General features: G+C 41.4%; 1 protein-coding gene across 2 annotated transcripts; it reads left to right on the forward strand.

The window, feature by feature from the left end:
- The first annotated feature begins 1,136 nt into the window (after window positions 1-1,136).
- Window positions 1,137-11,414, forward strand: gmppaa (GDP-mannose pyrophosphorylase Aa). Of its 2 annotated transcripts, XM_076747411.1 has the most exons (13): window positions 1,170-1,275; window positions 2,087-2,184; window positions 2,403-2,506; window positions 2,850-3,042; window positions 3,502-3,561; window positions 3,651-3,781; window positions 3,929-3,943; window positions 6,368-6,502; window positions 6,711-6,808; window positions 6,892-6,938; window positions 7,080-7,172; window positions 7,867-8,035; window positions 9,176-11,414. In XM_076747411.1, exons 1-13 carry the CDS (start codon window positions 1,236-1,238, stop codon window positions 9,274-9,276), a joined length of 1,284 nt encoding a protein of 427 aa, XP_076603526.1. In that variant the 5' UTR covers window positions 1,170-1,235; the 3' UTR covers window positions 9,277-11,414. The 2 variants fall into 2 exon arrangements, with proteins under 2 accessions (XP_076603527.1, XP_076603526.1); XM_076747412.1 differs by lacking the exon at window positions 3,929-3,943 and having other exon boundaries at window positions 1,137-1,275.
- Window positions 11,415-14,538: the final 3,124 nt, after the last annotated feature.

Raw genomic sequence — 14,538 nt, forward strand, 5'->3', positions numbered from 1 at the left:
GCTGTGTATGTGTTATTTGTTGTCTTTATGAGTGTTGAGAACTGACAGCTGAGTTATTTTTCCCACTGCTGTAACTTCCCTCAGTGCAAATAAGAGCATAACCTACTTTATGCACATGCACAAGATGCACTATAAGAAAAAGGTGAGTTGAACTTTCTGTCCAATGTAATTAAACAGAACATCAAGCTGCAGGATTACAAACCAGTGCATTGTGTCTCAGTGGTGCCACATTTTAAGTCATCCCTGCAAATCATAGACATTAATGAAAGTAGAATAAGTCATTTATTTGACATATTGAGAAATAAAGGAAAAACGAAGATAATACTTTTTTTTTCCCCTCTCAACACCCCCAAAAAGTCTGAATCTGTGATGCGCAGCCAGAACCAGGTTACGTTAACCTCACAGGCTCAATCCAAGTGCAGTTTATTATGTCTTCTAGATCAATAGGTATTACTTTTCCCATTTTATTTTATTACTCCTCCATTTAGGCCTTTCTCACCAGACATTTCCACGTCACAGCAGTGAAAGCACAGGTGGAAGTGATAAAATCAATGATGGCTGGATTCCATTTTGGCTCAGAGCAGTCATTAATGCTATTAGTAGCCAAACACCTGCACTGCTCCCACCATCCCCAGTCAAAATGTCTTCAGACAATTTTTGTGCATCAATAATAATCAGGAATGACTGTACAGAGGATGGGACAAACATCCGACTAATTCCAACTAATGATGGTATGGCTTTTGATGCTTCTGGTACATCTACAGTTTGCAGCTGCACACTGGGACAAAGATCTTACTTTTTAGGCAAGTGTTCTTTGGTTTAATGGAAGAACAAATGAATTGTTTGTCCTTAATGATCATTGTCATGTCTGGAGGAAAGAGAGGGAGGCTTGCAGACCAAAGAAAACCTTCCTAAACGTGAAGCATGGAGGCAGCGTCATGTTGTGGGCTGCTCTGCTGCAGGAGGGACTGGTGCACTTCACAAAGTCGATGGCATCATGAGCAGCTTCCATGTGTGGAAGCAACATGTCAAGACATCAGTCAGGAAGTTAAGCCACATGTCAGAGCTTTGTCGGGTCTTTCTGAGCTCCTGAACTCCGGTCCCGGCACTCCGGTCCGTGTTTTCACTCTGATCTCGTCGACGTCACAAGGCGGAAGTGGATGCGGAAATATCAAATATTCAGTCAACAAGCACAGGTTGTTTTCAGACAGGACTCACAGAGCTTCCAGATCAAGATGTTGAAGGCGGTTATTTTAATTGGAGGCCCCCAAAAAGGTGAGAATACATTTCGTCGTGTTTTCAAAGACAGTTGTGCTCGGTTAAAGCGAAGCTAGCTTGCTAATGCTAGCAAGACCTCTTAAAGACCCGCTGAACTTGTTAAACCGTTTATCACTGACGTGGCATAATGAGACACTACACAAACAAAGGGAAACAATAACATTTAGCACTAAGTAGCTTAATATTTTTTATGACCTCAACACTAAATGACAACATGTAAATAATTGTTTGTACACTGCCTGTTATTATTGGCTCATTCAATTACCTGTTAGACCCATTATCTGTCTCAAGTGAACGAATTCCGCTTTAAAAGTGAGGTGTTTTACGGTAACTGTTCTTTTACTACAGGTCACACAGGGTGCAAGTTAAGAAATATACGTTTAATCGTGGCATTGGGACTCACTTCGCAGTTCGGCATCAAGTAAAACATGCAGCTCAGAAATATTAAACTGAGAATAATACACCAAGTGGAGATTATACAGGGATCATGTGCTGCCTGGTGCCTTGGTGTATATGCTTAATTTACAAAAACCCCTTTGTTGATCCAGAAGGCGAGGCAAGGCAGTTTTATTTATACAGCACATGTCAAACACAGAGGCAATTCAAGGTGTTTTACATAAGCAAAGAAAAGCATTAAAGATGGACATTTCACATGGGAAATTACTGAAAAGACTTTTACATAAGAGAGAAAGAACATCACATATATAATGTAGACAAGGCTTCTGTTTTGATGCACAGTAGAAATACTAGAAAACAGTAATCTGCACTGTAATCCGGTTTGCATGTCATCACTTACATTGCTTTGCAGGCACAAGGTTCAGGCCGCTGTCATTTGAGGTTCCTAAACCCTTGTTTCCAGTAGCTGGTGTGCCCATGCTGCAGCATCACATTGAAGCATGCGCCAAGGTGAGAGTCATTGCAATACTATGATCACTGTACTGTGGAGTATCAGTGAATCCTCAAGTTTGATCAGTCTGTATGAGCCTTACTGGCTGCTAAAATAGTAAAAAGCTTGTAATCCCAGTTGCTGGTTGGTGTTAATAATCTCATTCCCTGCATTTTGTGATGCACAGAATAGGCTTTAAGAATATCAGTCTAATAATGAACATCTTTTCCATTGCAAGGTACCAAATATGAAGGAGATTTTGCTCATCGGCTTTTACCAGCCGAACGAAGAACTGACCAGATTCATGATGAATGCACAGCAGGACTTCAAAATTTCCATCAGGTAAACAGCAGAGCTCTTAGCTAACAAGTACAAACATAATGACCTTTTTATTACTTGTATGTACTGCTAAGGTGAAATTTCATTAAATACATTGTCACAGTAGAAGAACTTCTTTCTTTTCTTTTCTACACATCAGTCACTAAAGAACAGACTCTAGTTGAAAAAAGTATTCTCACATTCTCTGAAGAGCAGTTTCATAAGATTTCTTTGTTGAACCTCATATAGTACGTCGCTCATCTTATTAAGTTAATGTTTTCTGTGCTAGTGGTGGTACTTTTCCTGCTGCGGTGCACTCCTGCTGCTTAGTGACTGCAGGTATGCTGTTTTTGACTCTGAACTGCAGGTATCTGCAAGAGTATTCAGCCCTGGGCACCGGAGGGGGCATCTATCACTTCAGAGATCAGATTGTCTCCGGCAGTCCAGAAGCTTTCTTTGTTCTGAATGCTGATGTCTGCTCAGCGTTTCCTCTCACAGAGATGCTCAGCTTCCAGAAGGAGCATGGAGAACCAAACAGCTTTGTTATCCTTGGGACAACGGTGAGATTTCATTGTTGACAGTTGTTACTGTCTTTATCGGAACAACAGAATGTGAGGAAATAACACTTCTGATAGTTTGTCAAAGACGTCAATGTGTTGTGTGTGTGGTGATATCTGCTGAAGTTAGCATGCTAACCAGCTAGCTGCCGTCCGTCCTGTCTCGTACTATACTAGAGCCCACTGTAATTTCAGATGGGAGATGTGTGCAAGCTGCGAGTTTGCTGCATTTCACAAGCTCTCTTTGTGTTTTCACCATCTATTAAATAAACCATATAAACTCACAAAATGTCAAGAAAGGAAACATCCCTACACCTATTTTCCTTATTGAGCAGAAATTACAACCATACAACTTCTGAATTCAAGTTCTTTTCTTTTACTGAACTAAATTCTTAATTCACCAAGTTAAATTTGTCTGAATTAGATTTTTCCTAAATTGCGCTGCCATTCTTCTCTTTTCAGTCAAACAGAAAACAATCCATGAATTACGGCTGTATTGTTGAAAACGAGGAAACAAATGAGGTATTTAACACTTCCTGTCATATTTCCCTAAATCTTCACTCATCACGAGTTCACCCTGAAGTCATGGCTGCTCCTCTCTTTTTATTCAGGTCTTGCATTACGTGGAGAAGCCGAGCACGTTTGTGAGTGACATCATTAACTGCGGTATATACCTGTTTAACCCAGACATCTTCCAGCACATCGGCACCGTCTTTCAGAAGAACCAGCAGGACATGCTGTTGTGAGTTGGAGCTCTGTCTCATGGGGATGTGTGTGTGGGGCTGCATGTCAATACCATTTATTCCGTTTCTTTGGTTCTCTTCATTTGTCTTTTTTCCCTTCCCTTATCCTTCCTGCCATGATTTCTGTTTCCTCACACAATCATCAGATATCCGTACGATGGGTAAGTCGGTACATTTGGGCTGCACGGTGTAGTTTTAGAGCACTTGGTGTGTGGTGTGTGACCTGTAGAGAGATAACCCAGGATATGACTGAGAGTGAGTAGGGTGCTTTATGAATGCTGCCTGTGCCCTTTTTCACCAGATTATCCACCTCCCACTTTGCAAGCTGCTTGATTTTATTTATCTGTTAATTGTGTCGTATTTTGGTAAATTTCGCCCTTGAAACAGACACGACTGGGGAACTCGTGAGTCCTCGTCTGTCAGAGATTAAAGGTGTTTGACATTTCGGGGACTGTGCTCATTCATGTTCTGTTGGAGCGTTAGATGACAAGATTGATGCCGCTCTTGTGTCTGTTTGGTGACTATGAAGCTACAGCCAGAAGGCGGTTAGCCTAGCTTAGCATAAAGACGTGAAATGAGGGCAAATGGTTAGCCTGCCTCTGTCCAAAGGTAACAAAATCCACCTTCAAGGCAAATCTTTGGATAATTTAATGACCCATCCCTGCTGTAGAGGTGCATGAAGGTGAATTGTATTACCTTTGGGCAGAAACAGGCTAGCTGTTTCCCTCCATTTCCAGTCTTTGTGCTAAGTTAAGCTAACTGGTGGCTGTAGCCTCACACTGAATTGAGCCATCACTGATGTGAGAGTGGTATCAATCTTCTCATCTGACTGTCTGCCAGAAAGCCAAGAGGAATTTCCCCAAATGTCAAAGCTTTGCTCTAAGTCCTAGAGTGAAGACAAAACTCACTTCAGATGTCTGTAGTAAAAAAAAGTCCTTTGTCTGGTTTTAGGTTTAATGTGTGTCCAGACAAAATGGCCCCATTGTAGCTGGCCCTCCCGCGAGTCAAACACTGCACCCTGCATTTTGCAATGGTCTCTTCATCTTCTTAAGAGCAAGCAGGGCTTTTACTGACTTCCTCGTGTCTATTTTTATTTATTTTTATGTTGTCCCTGCTGCTGCTTTAGGTTAGCTAGTAAAGACTAATTAGGTAGCTTGCAGTTGGTGAAACTTTGTGTTCCACAGTTGCCAGTGAGACTCATGTAATGGTCTTATATCTTGTGAATTCTTGCCGTGTTTGTAAGTTGCTACACTCCCAGCTGTGCCTTTTTTTTTTTTTTTTTTTTCTGAACGTTGGAAAAAGCTTCCTGTGTGATCACAGCCTAAATGTGCATGGGGACAGACTGCACCCTGGTCACTCACAGAAGCCGTAATTACACATGGGATCAATATATGGATTTTTTTTCTTTTCCATTTTGTGGAGATGTGACACTTTTTTTTTTCACCTTTATGTATTTTCAAATGTTCACTGTGGTGTAGCAGACCTAACATTTGGCGCCCCAAGGACACTTGAAATATATTACAAAAGGTCAGACCATGCTGTGCATAATTCACCTGCTAACATCAATAGCACTTAAATCAAGCAGGGGCACCGAATCAGCAAAATTGTTGAACACATCAGAGATACTTGATAGAAATGAGAAGGGCTGTACTGAAAATCTCTCGGGGAGTACTTTGCCTCTAACCACATCCCCTCCTTTTTGGTAAAACTTCGATTATGGGTGCTATCCTATAATATATTCTTTTCATCAATATTTAACACGCTGTTTCATCTTGGGGCTCTCACAATACACTATGCCAGAGACCCTGATTAATATGGAACACATAGACTCTTCTACTTAAGTTTTGGATCACTACTAGGTAATCAGCTTTGGTTTCAACCCAGCACTGACACCATCAAAGTTAGCATCAGTGATGAATTTTAACTCGCTGCTCTCATTTTATTCTCGGGGCTGGATTGTAGGGCGATAAATTCGTGTTTATCTTTGGCTTTCAGAAAGACTTTGGAGGTAATGGTGCCACTGAGTTTTGCACGAAACTGGATATTTTAGAAATATCAAGTGCGGTAAAGAGAAAGCAACGCGAGCTTGTTCTCAACTCTGGCAGTATTTTTCTTTACTGACACAATTCCTAGTACATGAAAACAACAATACAACACATTCTTTGTTTACATTATTCATTAGATAGTCAGGGAGAATGGGGAAAGTTGGTCACGAAAGGCTTAAAATGTGGGTGTTTGGGTTGGCCCGTAACACAAGCCTGCAGATCCTGTCAGTATGCATGGCTGTAGAGGGAGAAGCCTCGCCTGCTTAGTATTTAGGTTATCATACAGTACGTCCACTTTAGAGCCACAACCTTTTGGCAAATCACCTCATTTTTAATAATGCTTCACTGGATTCTTCAAAAAATATGGATAGAGAAACTATCGACAGCCACACCTTTAGGGTTTGAATCTTTAAATCTCAACTTTGTCTTGGGTTTCATTCAAACCTCTAACTCTGGGCACAAGATTGTGTTTTAATAAACGAGGCCCCCTGGCCCTGGTTTGTAACTCAGTGCCATAAACTGATGATCCGTCTCTTGCAGAGAGGAGCCAACCAACGGCTGGCACCGAGCAGAGGCCATCAGGCTGGAGCAGGACATTTTCACTGCCCTGGCAGGACAGAGCAAACTCTACGTGTATAAAACCCTCAGCTTCTGGAGCCAGATTAAATCTGCAGGGTGAGTGCACATGTCATAAATATTGTCACATTCAACAGGACACAAATTTGTCTTTGCAACACGGTCAACCATGTAGCCTTCAAAAATGTTGGAGGAGAAGAGATATTGGACTGTCCTACATGATTTTCAAAGCAAAATTTCAATGAACATTTGAACATTTTGATATTGGTGCTTTTGTTCTTCTTGTTTTTTTGGAATCTGTTCTCAGATCTGCAATTTATGCCAGCCGCCTGTACCTCAACCAGTATCACACAACTCATCCTGAAAGACTGGCCTCAAATAAAGAGGGAGGGCCCAAAATCCGTGGTGAGATTCCTGAAATCTTCTCTAGTTTGTATCCTTTCTTATACTGGAAACAGATCTATTCATGCTTCCTCTCATGTCCACAGGTAATGTGTATATTCATCCCACGGCCAACATTGACCCCACTGCCATGGTAAGCATCCTTGCTTACTGTGTTGCGCTTCACACTTTGAATACATACAAAAGAAAATGTGCCATCAACAGCTGAAAAGTACACAGCTGTTACTGGGAGGAAAGGAAAATACAGGTGTATTGTTTTCTGCTCTCAATCCAGTTGGGTCCCAACGTCTCCATCGGCACTGGAGTGACAATCGGCGCTGGGGTCAGAGTTCGGGAGTCCATCATCCTCCATGGTGCCACTCTGCAGGTGAGCCCGGGCTCATTGGAACACAGCACTGTCTTGTCTTACCATACAAAGTGACATGAATTCATGATACTATTTTCAAGTGATTGGCACATAAATAAGTGAAGTAACTTTCAAGTTTAAGGAAGGTTTTGGTTAAATAAGGGCAGCCTTCGCTGAGAATATCACTCACAGCATAACCATCAAGTTTGGAATTAAAGTGGATGTCACACTAAGTGAGTTGAAGGGAAATTTATCTGCCCATTTACTGCTGGTGACATCTTAACATTTTATTAGAAACATTATCCACACTTCAACAGACTTCCCTAGAATTTATCTTTAAGCTCCTCTGTCACAGCAGAAATATTGTTGTCTGTGCCTCTCACAAAGATGTCATTCTTAACGATTTGGTGTCTGACATAATTTAATCCCACGTCTCCAGTGACGACTGGATGCCTCCAAAATGAATTTAGACTGCGGGTGACTTACTGATTTTCATTACATACTGCCGACAAGGACAATTTGTTAGTTGAGCGATAATTCTACATAAACATGGGCTGTTTTTTATCTGAAGTGATAAATAGTCTGATTTGACCACTGTTTGATCACACTTTTCTCACGTACAGGAGCAGTTTCTGATACACCATATCTGGATCCCTGAGACCCTTTGAGTCATTGTCCAGTTCTCTGCCTTTAATACTTTTTTCTCTATCTATAGGACCACTGCTGTGTTTTGAACAGCATCGTGGGATGGGACAGCACCATTGGCAAGTGGGCAAGAGTAGAAGGAACCCCAAGTGACCCAAACCCCAATGATCCCTACGCAAAGATTGACAGCGAGACCCTCTTCAGAGACGGAAAACTCACACCCTCAATTACCATTCTCGGTAAGCGTGCTCTGACCTTGAGTGAAACTTACATTCCTTACATGAAATATGTGTTTTTGTCTAAAAAAAAGAAAAAAAAGTTCTCAGAAATGAAACATTACTGGATGATCGAGAGAAAGGCTCCCAGCCTCGTGCTGGGATCAGTCCCAGTGTATTTGGATAGTGCTTGACATGTCCATCCATGCATTTGTCTTTACATTTTCTAGCAGCAGGTGGTCCAACATGGCTCAGTAAATTTACAAGAAGTGTTACTGAATGGTGCATCTATCATTAGCCGTGTTTCCATCTACTGTCAAGCGAGTTTTAAGCAAAATTTTGAAATGCCGCAAAAAAGAAAAAACATAGAAAATGCTAATTCGTTGTTGGTGGTGTGAGCTACGTTACGCATGGCTATAGGACACAGTAGAAGAAGAAGAAGAATGTTGAGAACCAGAAACGACACGAGTCGCCTCGAAAATGAAGACAGGCATGCAGGAATTTGCTTAGTTTGGGCAAATTGTTCTGTCACGTCAGCTGCTGTTGGCCATGTTTTCACGTACCTGGTATTGGTACAACCAGCCATGTTGTCGACACTTTATGGGAATGTTCGTGAAGACGCCAAAAGCAGAAACAGCTTCTTCTTATTATTCTTCTTCTTCTTTGGGCTTTGTAGTATAAACAGCCGGTCGGTTATGTGAGTTATGTTTGCTACGTCAGAACTTCGTCTGATAGGTGTTTCCATCTCCCATTTAGTGCATAAACAGTTTTTTGGAAAAGGCAAAAACCACCTCAAGCGAGTGTAAACAGTTTTTTTTTTTTTTTTTTTGCGAATACGATATTTCTCAGTGCAAAAAAAAAAAAAAAAAAAAAAACACCTGGATGGAAACACGGCTGTTGTCTTAATCTTTACTACTAAGTACATCCAATACTAGATGATCGTTGCTATTTGATTTTGTGGGAGTTGTATTCAGTGACTCTCTCATCGGCCTGTGCAGCCATGACAGAAATTGCTGTTTAGACTAACTACCTTTACGGAAATGTAAAAAATACATCACATTTATTCCAGGTGTGCAAGTTACAACTGAAACAGTGTCTTATGTCCTCTGTACTGTACTGTACTAACTGTGCACAAACTGAATACAGCCTTGCTTTTTCTCCCAGGTTGTAACGTCACCATCCCATCCGAGGTCATTATACTCAACTCGATTGTCCTCCCACACAAAGACCTCAACCGCGGCTTCAAAAACCAAATTATTCTCTAGTTTATCTTCCTCACGCTTCTGTCCACTTACTGTCACCGATGAAGGATGCAGCTGGACGGCCGCCGGCGCTGCCTCTGAGTTACTGTATATAAGATGTCAAAAATGAAGATATGGGACATTCATTAAATAGTTTTGAAAGATAGATTTTTACATATTTGTCCCCGAGCCTCTATGCATCATTGGGTGTCAGCAACATTAGAGAGAGGCTAATCACGCATGTTGATTCACCTTGAAAAGTGCTGTCATGCCAGAGGTTTATATTGGTTTTTTATTAACTTTACCGAACTGCAAAATTAGTGCAGACATCAGTGTAATATATTTGGTTGGATGCAATATAACGTTAGAAAAGTCTGTTTCTCAAGGGCATCCTTGACAAACTTAAGACTTGTTACTTCAGCGTGAGAAGAGGACTGGCTACTTGTTAATCTGTAGAGGTGATTATTTGTGTGGCGCTCTGATTAAAACCTATTAGCATCTTCATTGTTGGACTCAAAAATTGATAACACCAAAATAAATCAGCGGGCTTGAGATTTACATTGCAATCAAGTAATGTTGCCTTTTAAAATGTGAACTTAGCAGGGGTCCTTGAGACTCTGCCATGTGAGCAGCAACAGCGGATATTTAAATTGTACATTCGCAATCACTGGAGGAACTGTTCCAATTTATGGATACAGCACATTAACATTTACTTATTAAGCCCTGGAGCACTCATGATCACTTCAGCACTTTTGTTCCAATTATTGCAAAGAGAGTGTCTATTAAGGAGCGATGTAAATCGTGATTCTGGAACTGCAGCATAATATATTTTAATCAAGTCTCTTCACAAACTAACCTCCAATGAAAGGGAAGAACTAGTTAATGTACGGTTTTATTCATGGTGAGCTTATTTCAGATGTAGACGCCTGTGCTTTTAACGGTTGATTCAGGTGCCTTACTGCTTCGAAAAATGAAATGAAGAAGAATCACCGATTCTGGAAAAGTTTGGACGCTGTGTAAAATGTGAGTGAAACAGATTGTGATCATTTGCAAATGAACTGTGTTTACAAGCAACAGTTTTACAAAGTATTCTGAGCCCATGTACACGTATCCTTTATGCAGTCGTGATACTGTCACCTGTCGCCAATGAAACGGTTTACCTGTCCAAACAGTCAGGGAGCCAAGTTCTGCTCATACAACCCTGATTCCGAAAAAGTTGGGACGCTGTGTGAATATGAATAAAGACAGAATGCAATCATTTGTAAATAAACTGTCAACCGTTTCTCCAGTCGTGTTCACAAAGTGGTGAACCTCTCTACATCCTCGACTGGGCCTGTCCAGGATGCCCCTTTCACACCCAATCATGATACTATCACCTGTTACCAACAGGTGTTTTTGGAGCATTCCACATCTTTAGTTGTTCCTGTCTCAACTAACTAACTGTATTGTCTTTGTACTGTTTTCAATTGCTTGTATGTCCAAAAGGATTAGCAAATTATCATATTCTGTTTTATTCATGTTTTACACAGCACCCCAACTTCTTTGGAATCGGGGTTGAACATGAAATAGGTAACTTATATTTTTATGCAGAGAAATCGTCACAGTGGGTGTGAAGTGTGTAAATCTATGTTCTAATATTGTTTACTGACCATGCGACATGTTGAAATCTCATCCATGGTCTTTTCTTTTGCCTCTCAGTGGGAAACCTAGTGAGTGCTGAGCTCTGAGCAGGTCAGCAGAGGAGGAGCAGGCACTGTGTTTGAGGTATTACAATAAGAAAGCATAGAGGACAGAGTGACAGAAAAGCCATCAGGATGGGAAGGACAGGAAAGGTGACATGTGACAAAAGCTGGATTCAAATCCCTCCCATCCTGTCCACATGAAGACCATTTTAGCTCGGTGAGTCAGAAGATGTGTCAGCTGCCAGAAAGCGTGTCTACTCACCTTTTTCAGTCAACATGGATTTTTAAAAGCAGAGATTTTAGCTTCCCTCCACCTTTTGGTTTAAGTCATAGGTTTCTTGTGTGTGTGGTTTTTTTTTTTGGGGAAAGGTTGTTTTAATCAATTTCCTAATTGTAGGCTGCTGACAGCATTCAGAGGTTCACTGATACCATTACTAATTAATATAATTTGAAATAAAGAAATACATGATTGTGTCCATGAAATATGTTTATTATTATTAATCTGTACTATGACATTAACACAGTATTAACGCAGTATCATGGCACCGGTAATGGTAATAATACCATTTGTAATCTCAAGTTACCAGCTGAGGGAGAGAAATTGTACTTGTCTATTTCTTCTACAGTGCATTTTGTTGTGTGACGCTGGTTGCTAAGCCTCTGCACAGGAGACGCTGCCAGTTCTTTTCTGGGAAGGACAACATGTCAAACTGAGACACAGTTGACTCAGTAAAATGCCTGTGAGACATTGCAGTTCAACAAAATCAAAAACAAATGCAAATTGCAGCCCCCCCCCCCCCCCCCCCCCCATAATACCTGTATGACAAAACAGGCTCCATCATCTCTTCCTCTGATTTACAAACTGGGGTTACTTGCACTTGTACTCTCGGGGGTAAAACCGGAGAGAACCAGTCAACATGAAAGAAATTACACAGCAGCCATCACACTACTGACGCTGAGACCTTTCTGCAGGATTTTTCCAGACGACATCCGAGTGTCGCTGTATAAAATATCTCATTGATCGTGCAGAAATATATTGTTTGCGTCTTGCACAAGGAAAGTCTGAGCCATGTCCAACTAAAGCAGGGAAAAACCCTAACACATGATGATTCTGTCTGATCCACAGTGTGGAAACTTCATGGCCACAAAATGTGGATAAAAAGCTTGAACACAAGTCAGGCAGCTGGATCAGACTGAATTATAGTGTACTGTAGGTGTCCTATTCCCATGACGTATTAGCTTCTCATTTCAAGCTTTTACACCAACAGCTTCCATAATTGGACAAGTCATTGCTGTGCCAGGGGTTGTGCTTAACACAGGGCAGTGAGTACAATGTAGCAGGTCCTCTGGAAATGAAGCATGAGGAAAACCAAAGTGTCTCTATTAGCCTTTGGGAAGTCTCCCGTGTTTAGGATGCATTCTGCTTTTAACAGGAATCTCTGGTGAGGACACATGTGAGAGTTGTGAGTTGATCGGAGGGCAATAAGAAGTGACAGTGCAGGTAACTAGAGGGGCAGATGAGGGCAGAAAACTATCCGAGGTTTTCTCATCAGTGCCAGTTTAGTAAAGTGGAGCTGCTGGCGAGGTCAGGGTGGAGTCCCACGGTGATGGAGCAACATCCTCATCGATGTTGAATCAGTCAAAGCATGCACACATATACCAGGTGAAGAAGGCAGCCATGCTAAATTTCCTGTCATTCGCACGAGTGATCTTGCTTAAACCTAATATGAAGCAACGGCGACGTGCAAGGAGAAATACAGAATTTTGATTGATGATTGATTGAGCTGAATCTATCGCAGACATTTTGAAAAGAACTAATCTGCACTAAAAGGATGACAGGTAAATCAATTACCATCAACCGAGCATTTAAGCGTTCGTTTCAAGGCAAACATCTGAATATGCTCTTTTAAAAAATCCATTTTTGCAGCTAATGCATTTCAAGTCTTGAACAGTTTTCAGCAGAGTTCCCACACTCTATGGATTTTTCTGTCAGAGGGCAGGCCAGTGGAGGTCTGCGTCTCCGAGTCGGGACCCTTTTAGCAGCCGCTGACCTGCTGTCTGCTGACGTGTTAGACCTCGCTCCCGTTCGTTTTGAGGCCGTGGTCACGCGGGTCCAGCTTGTGTTTCAGATGTTGATCTTGAGCTTTTTTCAGCTATGATCAATTTCAGTGAACTCTGAACGAATTTGAAGCTCAGGGCTGGAGTTCCTCTCCAGGCTGTGAGATGCTGTATCCAAAAAAAGGACTGGTAAGAGGTATTAGGATGCCAAGGCTTTGAAAAGGGTATGTTTATCCCGATGTGCAGGTCTCTCAAGCTTCAGAATGCAGCTCTTCCAGCAGCCACACCTCAGCTTCATCACACCTCTATGTGTCATTTGTCCAAAATGAGGATTTCTCATCAAAAATACATGCATGCATGACACTAGTCACTGCCATTGTTGTATTTGCTTTTGATGGTTGTTTAGACCACCTGAGGCTTCCCTTAAATGGCTATGGAGTTAGAATGTGACGAGGAGCTCCTTCAGTTTCTCCAAATCAATCATTGAGAAGGCCACAGAAAACTAAAGTCCACTTTCATGACTGTAATAAACAACATGTCTCCTTCCCCAGCTGCTCCCCCTGAGGTTCTCTGTCCTGTTTTTCATCAAATATGAAAGAAATGAGACGAAGGAGCTCAAGATCACACACTCCCACTGCTCTGGACACTATCTTTGGACATAACCTCTTCTTGATTTTATTCATACATTCAGCTGTCATGAGAGACCTGCACAATGGGTCACTTTTACCAAATCTCTACAAGCTCAGCTGAATTATTTTAAAAGAACTGGAGATGATGAGATCATCATTATTGTCGTGATTGTTGCAGTGTTTGATTTTACTCAAGCCTGGACTTCAGATTCTCTGTTATTTTGTAGAAAAAGGTGAAACATCCCAGTGAGTCTAAGTCGCTCCTCACACTCTGCGTCATGACGTGACTTTGAATTCATTTGGTGCTAAACTCCAGGCTTTCAAAACAGCACTAAAAATCAAGCAGAACACCAAAATAACAGCATTAGCTTATTTAACATTTACACTTGAAGGGGAACTCCACTGATTTCACACATCAAAGTGTGTTTACAGGTGATTTTTAAATTTCTGCTGTTCGAAAACAACCAGAGAACGGGCGCTACCACAGGCGTCCATGTTTTTCCACCCTGTGAAGCTCTGAATGCAGAGAAGTTGATAATGATGCTTTTCTAAATTCAAACATGTTCCCATGAACACACAAGGTTGGTTTGAAAAAGCAAACTGAAAACCTCAACTCCATTCCAAAAACGTTGGGACGCTGTGTGAAATGTACATAAAGACAGAATGCAAGCATTTGCAAAAGCATTTAACAACAACAGTTTTATGAAGAGCTCTGAGCCCAACATCCTTTATCCAATCATGTGTTCACAAAGTGGTGAACCTCGCTCCATCCTCACTTGTGAACGACTGAGGATGCCCCTTTCAAACCCAGTCATGATACTATCACCTGTTACCAATGAACCTGTTTACCTGTGGAACGTTCCAAACAGGTGTCTTTGGAGCGTTCCACTTCTTTCCCAGACTTAAGTTGCTCCTGA

The sequence above is a fragment of the Chaetodon auriga genome, chromosome 13 (assembly GCF_051107435.1).
Source record: "Chaetodon auriga isolate fChaAug3 chromosome 13, fChaAug3.hap1, whole genome shotgun sequence".
NCBI lineage: Eukaryota > Metazoa > Chordata > Actinopteri > Chaetodontiformes > Chaetodontidae > Chaetodon > Chaetodon auriga.

Coding starts and splice junctions, on each gene's coding strand:
- gmppaa (XM_076747412.1), top strand. CDS start 1,161: ATGCGGAAATATCAAATATTCAGTCAACAAGCACAGGTTGTTTTCAGA. Junction 2,507..2,849: donor GACTTCAAAATTTCCATCAG/GTAAACAGCAGA, acceptor TCTGAACTGCAG/GTATCTGCAAGAGTATTCAG. Junction 7,173..7,866: donor TCCATGGTGCCACTCTGCAG/GTGAGCCCGGGC, acceptor CTCTATCTATAG/GACCACTGCTGTGTTTTGAA.